The sequence below is a fragment of the Ursus arctos genome, unplaced genomic scaffold (assembly GCF_023065955.2).
Source record: "Ursus arctos isolate Adak ecotype North America unplaced genomic scaffold, UrsArc2.0 scaffold_12, whole genome shotgun sequence".
NCBI lineage: Eukaryota > Metazoa > Chordata > Mammalia > Carnivora > Ursidae > Ursus > Ursus arctos.
The window spans coordinates 4,726,470-4,742,627 of NW_026622786.1; the positions used below are offsets into that span (position 1 = coordinate 4,726,470).

At 38.1% G+C, this 16,158-nt stretch overlaps 1 protein-coding gene across 3 annotated transcripts in view; it reads left to right on the plus strand.

Moving 5' to 3' along the window:
- Positions 1 to 14,214, plus strand: part of FMO5 (flavin containing dimethylaniline monoxygenase 5) — a 31,576-nt gene extending 17,362 nt beyond the window's left edge. For all 3 annotated transcript variants that reach the window (XM_048215806.2, XM_048215807.2, XM_048215808.2), the window contains exons 4-9: positions 1,089 to 1,251; positions 2,025 to 2,167; positions 5,504 to 5,703; positions 7,357 to 7,709; positions 9,429 to 9,501; positions 11,959 to 14,214. In XM_048215806.2, the coding sequence (XP_048071763.2) occupies positions 1,089 to 1,251; positions 2,025 to 2,167; positions 5,504 to 5,703; positions 7,357 to 7,709; positions 9,429 to 9,501; positions 11,959 to 12,304 (1,278 nt within the window). In that variant the 3' untranslated portion in view covers positions 12,305 to 14,214. The remainder of the gene's footprint in view (positions 1 to 1,088; positions 1,252 to 2,024; positions 2,168 to 5,503; positions 5,704 to 7,356; positions 7,710 to 9,428; positions 9,502 to 11,958) is intronic.
- Positions 14,215 to 16,158: the final 1,944 nt, after the last annotated feature.

Here is a 16,158-nt window from a genome sequence, read left to right on the forward strand (position 1 = left end):
TAATCACTGGAGATACAAAGACAAAAAAAAAAATCAATGATTTCATAGCCTAGTTAAGAAGATATAAAAATGAAGAAAAAAATTTCTATAAATTTAAAAGTAAAGACTTACAGGGTAATAAATGCCATAGAGATTTATATATTGTTAGCTCAGAGGAAGGGTGCTTAACCATTCAGGGCATGAGACAATAGGCACCAGGGAAGTTTTCTTAGAGGAGATAATATGTAAGAGCTAAATGTTGAAAGGTAAGTAGGAATCTGCCAAATGAAGAAGGAATAAAAGGGTGACCCATGCAGGGGAATAAGCCTGTGTAAAAACAAGAAACTTAAAGAGAAGAACTCTAAATAGTGCAGGATGGCCAGGGTTATACAGAGGTGGTATCTCTAGGAGTCCACCAAGACATTATGGTCAGAAACCCTAGAACCACATAGGAATACATTCTTAACGTTTCCTTAGGCTGGATAGAATAACCCATTTTTTAAACCTAAAAATTATACCACTGACTATCTCATCTTGCAGCCTCTTTCTTTATAATTACTTGTAAAATGGGCATTTATGGGAGCCAAAGAGAGGAACCACAAAAGTTCATACATAAAATATGAGCCAATGAGATGTTCTTAAACTCTAACAGAGTCCTAGGACTCAGTCACAAGTTTAAGCCTAGACAGTGAGAACAGGATTTGGGGTAAAAAGATATTGGAGGGTCCCAGGATGTCTGGGGGCCAGGGGAGGAATAGGTATTTAGGGCATGGACTGCCTTAGAAGCAGAGGAGAAACCCAAGTTCTATTCAAGTGTTGCATGACATCTTAGGGCATGGTCTAAGAGAATGAGTAATTTGCACTTTTCTAGAAGCAGAGGAGAGTGCAACATTAATCTGCCAACTATTTTATTTAGCCTGCCTCATGAGAGTTTTCTCACTCTGACCACAGCCCCAGACAACAAAGTTCTTATGTGTGTAATATAAAAATCAAATATCCCTACATGAGCTCTATTATGTGATATCACTCTGCAAAGAGAGTCATGTCAGGGAAAATGTCCACTGTATTGGCTGTGGTTAGTCTCCTGTAGCTATCACTTTTCTTTTCAGACCACTGTGTGCAGTGTGAAGAAGCAGCCTGATTTCTCCACTTCAGGCCAATGGGAGGTAGTCACAGAATCTGAAGGGGAAAAGGAGGTAAATGTCTTTGATGGAGTCATGGTTTGCACTGGCCATCACACCAATGCTCACTTACCTTTGGAAAGCTTTCCTGGTGAGTAGCCTACAAGGAAAGAAACCCTTGAACCACGCCTGTGACCTGATCTCTGAGGAATGGGAGGATTGTGGCCTGAGTGATTCCTACCTAAGGATGAGATAAGGCTTATCCTAATTCTACATGTTCCCCTGAAAGATGTTGGGACAACTTTGATTACTGCCATTTGGGAGGTAGAAATAACATTAATTTTGGAGACTAGAGAAAAATTAGAGGGCTCTATCTCTGGTTTCACAACAACCTTAGTTTTTCTAAGGATCAAAAGAAAGAACATGGGGTTGATCTGTATTAGGTTGAAAAAGGACCTTTTCAGCAATCAAGGAAACAAATATTGAGTTTCATAAAAACTTAAAGAACTGAATTATAGTTTTTGACCTGGATTTTCATTTTGAAAAAAAAAAAACACTCTAGTATACTCTAGAGCATATGAAAACATACGTACTCCAATTGAAATGTAAGTAGGTATTTAAAGATGAAAAGACAAAAGAGAAAGGAAGTTTTCTGCAGCAGTTTAGATTTGGGAGTCTACAAGTCCAAAATACAAACAGATCCTGAGGTAAGCAGACTATCCATGATAAGGAAGCCACAAGGTTCTGCTCTGAGACTATGAGAAAAGAAAATAGGCAAAAATATTCAGAAAGGCAAGCATGCAGGTGAGTAAAGGGAGACCATTTGGAGATGTGTGCTTAAACTCTACACACTTGCCAGCAAAATGAATAGTTTGACAAATGATAGCAGATAAACCTCATCCGATATTTTTCCTTCTCTTGCAGGAATTGAGAAGTTCAAAGGACAGTACTTCCACAGCAGAGACTATAAGAATCCAGAAATTTTCACTGGAAAGAGAGTCATTATAATTGGCATTGGGAATTCTGGAGGGGATCTGGCTGTGGAAATTTGCCACACAGCCAAGCAGGTTTGAATCAGTAAATTATTTACTTTGCTTCATCAAGGAAGCTGTATGTAGACCCCACATAGAGTATGAATACCTCTGCACATGGCCCATCAGTGCCAATGGCAAACACAGGGCTTGGCTCCATTGCCTCAGTTGGCAACATTATGATAATGATATGATTGAGCCAACGTTCCCTGTTAGATTCCCATCATTCAGTTTACCTCACACTAAAGAATCCCAATGAACCGAATCAGCTGTCTCTTCTGAGTATGCCTCGGACTTTGAAGACCAAACAGTTGCTTCGGGAGCTTGATCAAATGCAGCATTCAGAGTGTGGCTCCTGTTTAGGCTAGTGGAAGTGCCACACTCTCATATGAAGGAAAGCACACTCGTTTAGCAGAAGGCTTTGCACTCATAGGATGGTGGGGGAATTTTCCTCTTCACTCCCCAAATGGAAAATAGAAACAGTCTAATCTTTCCAAAGACAACGTGGATATCAGTATGAAAAGTATCCATGCTGTAGCATGTGCAAGAAGTTCACCCAGCCTTTGCATACAGTCAGGTATCAGAATGACATTCACTCTAAAGCAATTTCTATGTCCTAGAGTTTGTTTTGTTTTGTTTTTTTGGGTTCTGATTTTGCACTCCAGTGTTAAACAACAACAACAACAACAACAACAACAACAACCAGACCTGAGCTGTTTTGTTTTTCGTATCATAGATTTTGAGCTGGAAAGAAAATGTCTTCATTATAAATTACTAGAAAAAGACATGTCATTTTATATCTTGTTATTCATGTCTTTACTGAATAACTTTATTGGCAATAGGTAAGTGTCTGGTCATTTTCCAGTAACTTTAATTAAGCTGTGTTTCTCCATAAATATGTTTAAAAAATTTTTTTTAAATAGAAGTTTAATGCCAAAGCTTTGTTAAATGACCTTTACCCAGAAACTCCATTCAATAACACTTCTTAGTATTATCCCCATCACCACAAAAGTAATTTCATGTTACCCCATATATTAATTCAACAAGATTTATCAGGAAATAGGTATATAAACAAAAAAAGGGTAAAAATATGTATAGATGTTGTGATAAAAGATTGTGAAGGTATATGATGGTGGCCCAAAACATGAGTCTTCTTTAATATCACTGGCTTATCGAATGGTCAGAAAGGGAGCTGGGCCTTCCATGCACTGAGGAATTGTAGACTGCCAAAGAACAAAGCACCCAGAGTGGATGGAGATAAGATGGCTGTGTCTGAGAAAGCCTGCGGACAACACACAGCACAACCATGTCTGCGTGGCAGGGGCAACACCAGCCCACCACTAATGCAAGCCAAAGAAACTCAATTGCCAGGTTCTAACTTTTTGCTTTACATATTAAATTCTATTTATTAGAATTTGTTTGTAGATCAAAAAATTTAAATGGACATATAAGTTTCAGTATATCAAGGAAGTTTTGGTATAATAAGTTTTGTGCTATAATGCTTTTGTGAGGAGAAAACACCTATATCCTATAAAACAACTTTCCTTACATTTTTTTCTTATAAATCCAAATTTGTAAATACAGTGTTTGCTTAAAACAAGGTATAGATGGAAAACTGAAATGAGAAGTATGACGACAGCCATTAAGCATTTATTGAATGTTTACTATATGCCCCACCCTTTGCAAAAACACTATTTAATTCTCACAATAGCCCTGTGATGTATTACTGTCACTACTTTATACATAGGGAATCTTTTGAGACTCTGAGCATTTACTCACATACTTATGTAACAAAAGTTATACAGACTGCACACAAAGCTGTGCGATTCCTAAGACCGTGCATGCTCTCTTTTTTTTAATAATAATTTTTTATTGTTAGTCACCATACAGTACATCCTTAGTTTTTGATGTAATGTTCCATGATTCATTATTTGCATATAACACCCAGTGCTCCATATGCAACATGTGCCCTCCTTAATACCCATCACCGGCCTATCCCAATCCCCCACCCTCCTTCCCTCTGAAGCCCTCAGTTTGTTTCCCAGAGTCCACAGTCTCTCATGGTTCATTCCCCCTTCTTTTTTTTTTTTTAATGATTTTATTATATTATGTTAGTCACCATACAGTACATCCCCGGAAATCAACTATCATATGATTTCTCTCATGCATGCTCTTTTAACGGTGCTTAATCATCAGAGTGTGTAAGGTTACCATCAGTGAGAACGTATGAGTGAAATACATTATTATCCCTCTGTAGAGTGGTCACCTTTTTATATGAGAGTTTATAGACAAAAGACCATAAAGCAGGTACTTATGTACCTTACAATTCTGGAAATTATCTCCAAGAGTTTTGTAGAGAAAGTGATACTTTCGCCAGGTAATTGAATGTCAAAACTTTATCAGCTCTGAACATTGGCTTTAGCCAGCAGAGGACACATAAAGACTGACCAGCTTCCTGTTGTTCTACTAGTGATCTGCAGTTTTTCCATTCAATAATCAATGAAACACTTCTTCAAGCACAGGCTTTGGGGTCATCAGACCTGGGTTGGAAATTCAACTCTGCCACTTACTAACTGTATGATTTCAGGCAAGTTACTCATTTTCTCCACGCTTCTCATCCATAAAATGGGGATAATAATACATATTTCAAGAGGTTGTTGTATTTATTAAGTAAGAATATAGATAAAGGACCTGGCACAGTGACTTACAGGTCACAATTCTCAAAAAATGGAAGCAATGATGATGATATGTTGGGGAGACAGAAAGATGTCAATGCTATACCTCCCACCCTGGAGGAAACACATTTGCAGAGACAGAAATAAGAGCGTAAAAAGTTTAATATCAATATAAGTGATAAATAACAGTGTTTTTTTATAATAATGCAAATAATATCAAAGGCAAAAGAGACTGAGGGTTTTAAATTAAATGATGTCCAATAGCTTTCAGTTCTACTGCTCCTTGATTTTAAATGAGTTGGACAGGTTAAGTGCTAGAGAAGCTCAAAGAACAGAGAGAAAATTGTCAGGCAGAATGGTCAGTGGTGTCTTACGGAGGAGGCACACTTAATCTGGATCTTAACAATAAGAAGGCTTTGGAGAATTAAGAGGATAGGTGGCTTTTCAAGAAGGCATAATGACATTAAACAGAAATGCGGTGGTGGATGAGAGAAACACACATTCTTGGTCAGTGAGTGTACTAATTTAATTGTATTCTTAGTGTTTGAAAAGGAAAATTACAGGAAATAAAGAAAGATGTGCAGGGACTAAAAAGACAGACAAATGAGTTTGAACTTAATCTTGAAGGAGCAGGGCTCTATTAAAGGATTATGAGCAGAGAGTGACAAAAGCAAACAATTTTTTCCCCATGCCCCAGGTTTTCCTCAGCACCAGGAGAGGGGCTTGGATCCTGAATCGTGTAGCAGACTACGGATATCCTTTTGATGTGTTATTCTCTACTCGATATCATTATTTTCTTTCGAAGATTTGTGGTCAATCATTAGTAAACAGTTTTTTGGAGAAAAAGATGAACCAAAGGTTTGACCACGAAATGTTTGGCCTAAAGCCTAAACACAGGTATGTTGCCACAATGGGGGTGGGGAAGTGATGGCCAAGGCACAAGAATAAGGACTGTTCACACAGGCTAACAGCATTCAAATTATAAGTACAAGGTCTTAGAATAGTGAAAAATACATTTTGCTTTGGGACTTGCATGTAGTCTGGTTTGGCTGGACTATAATAAAATGGCAAAGATGAAAGAGTGATTGAGTATATCTCCAGCCTCACTGGACAGATATATTAAAACCTTTGTATACTCTGCTAAACAAAACGTTTGGAATGAAGACAGTCCAGAGCCATTGAAAGATTTTAAGCAAGTGAGTGACCTAATAATAAATACATTTTGGAACAACCACTCCAAAAATGATGTAGAAGATAGACTGAAGGGGGCTGGAGCAGGAGGCCCTAAAGACAATTGTAATATCTAGGTAAGATAGAGAATAGATAAAACTATTCTGGGGATATTAAGTGGAGAAAGGAAAAAGTCCATGTGACCAGATATAAGACTCAGTTTTGTGGCTTAGGCAACTATATAGATGGTGGTACTGTTTGTGAAAAGCAGTAAGTTTAGAGAGAAAGATGAAATCATGAGGGCATAATAAGAACAGAATCTGTACCTAAAGGTTAGAGTCAAAGCATAACTAACTGCAATAGACCAGTAACAGTAATGCCATGTTCCTGAGGCTAGGCCAGCTCTGTCTGACCATGATGTGGTGAGAATTCTCAGAGCCTATTAACTAAGGGCCCAAGGATCCAGGCTGATTTTTAGAAATGTCCAAGACACTGGAAACCCTATTTTTGTGGCACCCTTATCCTATGCTATCTCTAGGAAATACTACTTAACAGACCCAGAGGCTCCCAAGGGAATTTATAGAAAACCATTTTGACATAAATTCTAAAATCCTAGTCTGTGTAACCTTGGGCAAGCCACTTAACTTCTTTAGGCCTCAGTTTCCTCATCTCTAAACTTGGATGACACCTGTTCTCCCTCCTTTATTGGGTTTGTATGAGACTCAAATAAGTGAATGTACATAGAATCAATTTAGAACTATAAATTACTATATACATGTAATTTATTATATAGTTTGGAAAATGATGGTCTAATTCTAGCTCTTGGGCCTTTGAAACTAGAAATGAAACTCAATAGAATGCAGATAGCCCAGTTCTCCAGACCTATTGATCTGTGGATAGAATCTATAGACCTCTGGCCTTATCATATCACTGAGAATATTACTGCTATTCCCTGAGAAATAAGACCATTCTTCTTTTACTTCTCCAATGTCTTCTCTTTCTTTCTTTCTTTTTTAAAGATTTTATTTATTTATTAGAGAGAGAAAGAGAGAGTGCACAAAGGGGAGGAGCAGAGGAGGAAGCAGACTCCCCATTGAGCAGGGAGCCAGCCACAGGGCCTGATCCCAGGACTCTGAGATCATGACCTGAGCCGAAGACAGATGCTTAATCATCTGAGCCACACAGGCACCCCTGTCTTCTCTTTCAGTGCCAAGCTGGTATACGTTAGACCTTTCCCAAATTTCATGGATAGACCAACAGGGAGACCATTAGCATATTGTTTAACCACCTCCATCAAAGTAGAATTTTACTTACATGTTATGGATACCTCTTTTTCTTTCTCTCATTTCTCCTTCTTCTGATCTTTATCACCACTTACAGAGCTCTGAGTCAACATCCAACAGTGAATGATGACCTGCCAAATCGTATACTGTCTGGCTTGGTTAAGGTGAAAGGAAATGTGAAGGAATTCACAGATACAGCTGCCATATTTGAAGATGGCTCCAGGGAGGACAACATTGATGCTGTTATCTTTGCCACAGGCTATACTTTTGCCTTCCCTTTTCTTGAAGATTCTGTCCAAGTAGTCAAAAACAAGATATCCCTATATAAAAAAGTCTTCCCTCCTAACCTGGAAAAACCAACTCTTGCAATCATAGGCTTGATCCAGCCCTTGGGTGCCATTATGCCCATTTCAGAGCTGCAAGGACGCTGGGTCACTCAAGTATTTAAAGGTAAGTGTCCATGCAAGTTGATTACTTAACTACTTAGTGGTATGTTTAATTATGTTTATGTTCTTGCTTTTAAATAGCTAAACAGCATGTATGACTGTAACAGTGCTTGGCATAAAATTAGTGCTACAAAAATTATTTTTGAGTGAATATAAAGTAATGACTTATAACTGTAGATATATATTAGAATCTCCTGGGAAATTTTCCCAAAATAGGTATACTTTGCCTGGTGATATTTATTTAATAAATCTAAGTGGGGCAGACATGAGATCTCTGAGTAAATATTCCTTCATTGATTCCAATGGGAAGTCCAGACTAGAATCCACTCATCTAGATTTTAGACAACTGATACGTATTTGTGAAGCAAAAGAATGTAATCTTTCATTATAGAGAAAAGCAAATATAGAAATGGTGTGATTTGATTTCAGCCAAAAATTAAGACCTGGTGAAAGACTAGTCCAGAATGTATAAGATTCAACCTCTCAAATTTCTACTTTCCCCCTTTTATATACCCTCTCTCAGTTTTGGCCAAGAGAACATGTGAAAAAATTTTGGGTTTGGGATAGTAGGCTCAATATGAGTCAGGAGAATGATATGGCTTCTAAAAGGCTTATCTCTAGCATCATTAGAATTATAATGTCCTAGAACTTACAACTGTTCTTCACTAAGGACTTAAATTGTTCTTATCTAAACTGGTCAGCACATACCCAAAGATATATTTTATTTTATTTTTCCCAAAGACATATTTTATTTTATTTTTATTATGTTCAGTTAGCCACTGTATAGTACATCATTAGTTTCTGATGTAGTGTTCAATGATTCGTTAGTTATATATGACACCCAGTGCTCATCACAACACATGCCCTCCTTAATACCCGTCACCCTGTTACCCCCGCCCCCACCCCATATTTTAAAAGTGAAATTGGGGTGCATGAAAAGGAGAGAGATTTGAGGGATTTGAAAACGTGACATTTTAAGTACAACTGAAGGAGCCTGAGGGGTTTACCTAGAGAAGAGAAGATGGAGGGGAGATATGAGAGTTCCCTTCAAAGGTTTGAAGAATGTCCCCTGGCAGAAGGATCTGATTTGTTCAGTATCACTTCAAAGGGTTGAACCAGATCCAAGGAGTGAAACTTTGAGGGCTGCACAAAATCAGCTTAACATTAAAAACAAACACGCCAACTTTTTTTTTTTTTTTGGTCAGCTATTGCCATTTCAAGATGGACTGGGCTGCCTCTGAAATTGTGAAGAATCCAAGCAGAACAGGAAAAAGCTTATCTTTAGGACTTTAGGCATAAATGGGATCAATAATTTATTTTTCCTTCTCACCCTGTGGCGTAAAGTCTGTTTGTTACAAAGAGTACAAATGTGTGTGTGGTTCCCGCAGGCTGCCCTTTTACTTCCTTATTTTTCATATACTTTTAAGACCATTTATTATTTCCTCATGTCCATTATTTCATTTCCCAATTAGGAAGATGTTGTTGGTTAGAAGGCAGAATAGGAGAAATATCTTCCAAAGACAAGGTAGAATAGAGTAAGTTACTGCTGTTAATGTCATACTGTGGTGATGATGGGGTAAGGTGATCTAGTGAATTATAACCTCCTTGGGTACAGAAAATTACCCTGTATTTCTTTGAGTTCTCCATTGCATAGTGATTGTTAATAGGATTATTGTTCCCAGGGAGGTAATTTTACACTTAAAATTTTGATTTTCCTCTTTAGGGCTAAAGACATTGCCCTCACAAAGTGAAATGAAAGCAGAAATAGCTAAGGTTCAAGAGGAAATCGCTAAAAGGTAAGAAATTCTCCAGGAGGTATGTAATTTTTCTTAATTAGAGTGATGTACATTTATTAATTTTATTTATATGAGAAAGAAAGCGCGTGGGCGCTCGTGCACACAGCAGGGAGGGGCAAAGTGAGAGGGAGAGAGTCTTAAGCAGACTCCACCCTGCAGGTGGAGCCCAACTCAGGGCTCAATCTCACAACCCTGAGATCAGAACTGAGCCAAAACCAAGAGTCAGACACTCAACCAACTGTGCCACCCACGTGCCCCTATTATATTATATTTAATCTTCCTTGTGTTATGGTAAGGATTTAGATTATATTTTGAAGGGAAGGGAAGTAATAGTTTGTGACAATAAAATGGAGAAATAGCACCAAGTGGTTTGGATATACATGGAAAAGGAGAGAAAAGCATTTAAAATCCTATGATTAGAACCTAAAGAAAAGTCAAGTAGGAAAAAGCACATGGAGAGAAAATCAGGTATATTAATTTTGGTAGAATTACTTGAAATGCTAGTGAAGCTGCCAGACAAAGAAAGGGTGTCAATGAATTAATTAATGGAGGAAGATATAGTCCAGTTACAAATCTGTAGGTAGATTTACAAATCAGATTAGGCTACTTTGCTGTCTGTCATCATGTGACAGCACACCCAGGTCACAGAGGCTCACAGTACGAACAGTCTTTGTAATTTGGGAAGGTGGTAACATGAGCTAGTTCCTTAGTGCTTGGGTGAACATGGTAATTTAGCAATCTGAATTTCAGAACTTGAGTTTATTCACTGGATGATTTTTATTTGGATAAAGTGGAAGTTGATGACAGTAAGATCCTAAATTTTTGTGGAAAAGTCAGAGGTATAATCATTCCAGGGCCAAAGAGGTGGTCTTCTTTAATTGATTATACTAGCATACTCTCCCCTATCTGGGAAGAGGAGAAAGTTTTTATTAATCCTGATATCCTTTCCAGGTACTCTGCTGTTCCCCTCCTAACTTTCACTGACAAATTTCTACAGTATATTCTCTAAATTCTCACCCTTTTCTCTCTCCTAAGCCTCCTGCATTGTAACTTCCATCCTTAACCATAACCATAACCAACTTCATTTTTCTTCTCACTCCTGAGTTTGGTGCTTCTAAACGTCTCTTCCTTCTTAGAGTGCTTTCTTTCCTTGGTTTTCCGGCAGTAAACTATCCTATTTCAACTTTCCTTTGACTTATTTTTGTCTAACTACCTTCTGACTGTGAGCAGTTTCCAATAACCTTTATTGAGGGTCATCTATGTACACAAAGTATATTATATGCATGAGTTTATTTAATCCTTGCAACAACCCTACAAGGCTAGTATAGTGAATCCTTGTGAAACCTTCATGAATACTCAGCTCTTGACTCATTACTATAGGATAAATGCATGCCTACAGACCCTTAAGCCAAGGGGAAGCACTCAAATTCTTTCCTGTCTAGTCCCATTTTTATAACACTAGTCCCATTTCAATAAATTGCAATTTGACCATCTGGTAGTTCCTCTAGATTTCCATCTCACCAATTCTACCTCAAATTTATTTTCTCTAATTTTTTCCTGTCCTTGTTTTTGGATTCCTCAAGTTATCCCACCTAATCTCAATTAGTTTGACTTGGCTTTTCTCTTTCTTTCTGTCCTACTATTCTTTATTTTATTTTCCTTATAGGAGGTAAAAATTTACCAGTTAGCTCTCTAAATCCTATTCCTTCCACAAGTATCTGTTACCACATTTCCCCCCTAAAAAGTTTTAGCTCTTCAAATCTGCACTTAGTATAATCACTCCATCTGACTCTGTTTGGAGGGCCACTTCCTCTAGTGGGATAAGTCATCCTCCCCCTTCTTTCAGTATTCCAAATTAGCACTGGCCCTGGGAAGTCCTGCTCTGTGGACCCCACTACCACTACCCTCATAAACAACTGAAGATCCCAAACTTGAGAATTTTTGTGGCAAGTCCTCTCGTAACATCAGAGTCCTCTGTATCTGGATATGTTATATTCGCCTCTCTCTATTCATTCCTGTTTTCTAAAACATGCCTCCTTTACTCTCAGTAGCACCCATAGATATTCCATTCTCATATTGCATACTCATTGCTATTTTATTCCTTCATTCTGCTGCTCCCCCGACTTGTAACACTTTGCTGTTTGCTATCAGTTATATCCTCCACATTCTTCAAGGACTTAATGCTCTATTTTAACTACCCTCTTCTAACATTTCTATTTAGCAATCTAAAACCACACAATATACCAAAAGTCTTATATTCTTTTCTGCTTCATGCGTATCTATCTTCTATCCTCCAGTAGATTATATAAGATCCTTAAGGTTGGAGACAATGTCTTCTTTTTCTTTCTACAGCTCCTAGCCAAATATGGAGCCAATAACAGGCACTCAGAAGCACTGAATAATTGATTGATTGATTGACTTGTTGATAGGCCATGGCTTTTGTCTTCTCTGCTTCAGGTATGTGGAGAGCCAACGTCATACCATTCAAGGAGACTATATAGATACCATGGAAGAACTTGCTGATCTGGTGGGTGTCAGGCCCAATCTACTATCTCTGGCCTTCACTGACCCCAAACTGGCAGTACAGCTATTTTGGGGACCCTGCACTCCAATCCAGTATCGTCTTCAAGGCCCTGGAAAATGGGATGGAGCCCGAAAAGCTATCCTCACCACAGATGATCGTATCAGGAAGCCATTGATGACTAGAGCAACTGAAAGCAGTAACTCCACGACTTCAACAATAACAATGGCCAGGTTTATGCTGGCTGTTGCTTTCTTTGCTATAATTATGACCTACTTTTAGCTGTCCCATTTGTCACTGCCCTAGTTTTCTTTGGAAAACTGGATCTACAGATGCCTTAAGAATCTGATGAGATTGAACAACTCTCAGCTTCACATTGCTTAGGAATCTACTTTTCTTTCTTTTGCCAAAGCATTAATCCTCTGTCCTCTTCCCTACAGTAAGATTCTAACTTTTCATTCATATTAATTTCCCTCCCTTCCTTTTATGACCCATCACTTTTTCTTTTAGTAACCCCTGAACTATGAGCTCAGGTATTCTTTTAGTCATCTTTGTTTGTCCTTAGTATACTTCTTAACATGTGGTATGTGTTTAATAAATGTTTGTTGTCATTTATCAAATATAATGGTGGGGAGCATAAGTCAATATTTGTATAAGAAATGGGTGACTCCATGTATTCTGCATCTGACAGGATCTGGTTTTCTGTTAGGAGCTTAATCTTTTGTTTGTTTTTAATACTGTAACTAAATGTATATCTCCTGAGAGATAAGAGAAATAATAGTTATATACATCTAAGATAAGATATATAAACACTTAACCATTTTATTTCAACTAGCTATTCACTAGTGTGTCTGATACCTGGTCCTTTTCACTCTTTTCCCCTAAACAACATGTCTTTATTTTTTCAATGAGAAAACTATCTTCAGCTTTCTAGGCTCATGAGTTGTTCTAATAATCTAGCATCTGCCAATAGGTTCAACTTGGTTAAAAAATTTGGGATTTTAAGCTGGCTGTCTTGTCTTCTTTTGATCTCTTAGTTCCCATAATAGGATCCAATAAGACTGTCTTAGATCTGTAGCTGCCAACTTTTGGTATATGGCCTACGGATATGATTTGATTTGTCATCCCTTACTCCTACTCTCTCCTCTCTACTCCCTCACACACAGAGTCTAAGTAGTACATAGTCAAAGAGGTCATGTTTGTATTAAAACAGGATTGAGGGGTGCCTGGGTGGCTCATTTGGTTGAGCGTCCAACTTTTAATTTTGGCTCAGGTCACGATCTCAGGGTTGTGAGATCCTGCAGCAGGCTCACACGCTGGGTGTGAAGCCTGCTTAAGATTCTCCTTCCCCTAACACATGAAAAAATATTCAAAATCATTAGCCATCAGGGAAATTTAAATCAAAACCACACTGAGATACCACCTTATGCCAGTTAGAATGGCAAAAATGGACAAGGCAGGAAACAACAATTGTTGGAGAGGATGTGGAGAAAGGGGATCCCTCCTACATTGTTGGCGGGAATGCAAGTTGGTACAGCCACTCTGGAAAACAGTGTGGAGATCCCTTAAAAAGTTAAAAATTGAGCTACCCTATGATCCAGCAATTGCACTACTGGGTATTTACCCCAAAGACACAGACATAGTGAAGAGAAGGGCCATATGCACCCCAATGTTCATAGCAGCATTGTGCACAGTAGCTAAATTGTGGAAGGAGCCGAGATGCCCTTCAACAGATGACTGGATTAAGAAGATGTGGTCTGTATATACAATGGAATATTACTCAGCCATCAAAAAGAACGATTTCTCAACATTTGCTGCAACATGGACGGGACTGGAGGAGATAATGCTAAGCAAAATAAGTAAAGCAAAGAAAAACAATTATCATATGGTTTCACTCATTTATGGAACATAAGAAGTAGGAAGATCGGTAGGAGAAGAAAGGGAAGAAGAAAGGGGGGGGTAAACAGAAGTGGGAATGAACCATGAGAGACTATGGACACTGGGAAACAAACTGAGGGCTTCGGGGGGGGGAGGGAATGGGATAGGCTGGTGATGGGTGTTAAGGAGGGCACGTATTGCACGGTGCACTGGGTGTTATATACAAATAATGAATCATGGAACTTTACATAAAAAACTAGGGATGTACTGTATGGTGACTAACATAATAAAAAAATATTATTATTTAAAAAAAAGATTCTCCTTCTCCCTCTCCCTCTCCCCTCCCCCTCCCTAAAAATAATAAATAAATAAATACATAAATACATACATAAATAAAATAGGGACATTCTGCTTATAACAGTTCTTTTAATGTCATACAATGTAGTTCTGAAAAACAGAGCAAATTAAATGAAAAGCAGGGACTTCCACTTATGTCCTAGGACTGTTGTTGATTCCTTTTTCTCATCTGTAGAACCTTTGTTCTGTTTTTGTCTCACAAAGTTAAGTAAGTGTTAAGTTGGGCCCACCAAATTTCATATGGAATGATACTGGATGTACTAGCCAGGTTTATATTTACAAACCTGGTAAATATACACTGCTGCCTATATTTACAAAAGAATAAATGTGAACAAGTAAAGGAACAAATTAGAAAGTACTGTCTGCCCCAGTTTTAATAAACATAGGAGAACCAGAAATGTGAGAACTACAACTTCTTCCTAAACGTTGAACTATTTGCACATTTCCATGCCATTGGGCCTAATTTACCACGGAAATGCCTTTTGAGAATTAGAAATGGTATTACTTCTTAGGTCTTTTTCCATCCCTAAAACTTCTGATACTGATGATTTATCATCTATAAAAATAGACCTACTATCTTACAATCTTCAGATTACTCTAGTTCAAGTAAATTAAAGGTTGCTTGCTTCTTTTTCATTTTCTTCTTTTAACATATAAATTTGCCTCTTTTAACATGTAAGCTTATTGAATGGACAATCCTTTGATAATACAATATCAATAAGTATCGGTTTTCTCTTTAAGTAAAAAGTATGTCATTCTAAATTCATTGACTCTCTCATTTTACTTACAATATGCAAGGTTACAAAAAAAATCATTGGTTAACTTCTAAACCAAGCTAAAAGTAAGATATGAATAGGAAATGAACTAAAAACAACTCAAGATACAAAGCCCTAGTTGCTGATGATTGTGTACTAATATTCATTAATTTACCAGGCCTTGCTTTTCTAATTATGTTGAAAGGTTTTATCACTTTCCCATTATATTTTATCATTTCCCATTATATTACACACACACACACACACACACACACACACACACACACACTCTTGTTGTGCCAGAAAGTAAGAAAGTGCTCAAAAGGCAAACTGATAGGTGTATTTCAAAGGGATACAGAAGCCAACTGAAGCCATTGGTCTCAATGGCCAAAGGCAAAACAATCTGAGCAACAAAATAAACTACCTAATGTAATGTATCCTGGATAGGAACTGGAACATTAAATATTAGGTGAATGTGCTCTGGAGGTGCGGCTGCTGTTGCCACCACTGTGCAGCGCCAGAGCAGGAGCCATCACGGAGAGGAGGCAGGAGGAGGCCCGGACCTGGGTGGGACAGGGGAGGACAGATTCCCAGAAGAGGGATAACTGGGTCAGAGAGTGGTTACCCTGTATATAACAGTGTGTGTCTCACTGCACCTTCAGTGGCACTGAGTAGACTCTCAGTATTTAAACAGACCACATGATGCATGAGTATAAGCCAATGGCCCTTGGTTTAGGAGGCATGGGAAGTCTACTCTGACAGTTCAGTTTTTTCCCGGAATTTTTGTTGAAAAATATGACCCAATGATAGAAGATTCCTAAACCCAAAATATGACCCAAAGACAGAAGATTCTTCTGTCTTTACAGAAGACAAGTTGAAATGGATTGCCAGAAGTGTATGCCTGAAATCCTGGACACAGCAGGACAGAGAAATTTACAGTGATGAGGGATTTGTATATGAAGAACGGCCTTAGGATTTGCACAAGCATATTCTATTATAGCTCAGCCCACATTTAATGACTTATAGGACCATTTGATGGGTAAAGGGCACAGAAGATGTTTCAATGATTTTGGCTGGCAATAAATGTGACCTGGATGATGAAGGAATAGTTGGCAAAGAATTGGTCAGAATTTAGAATGACACTGG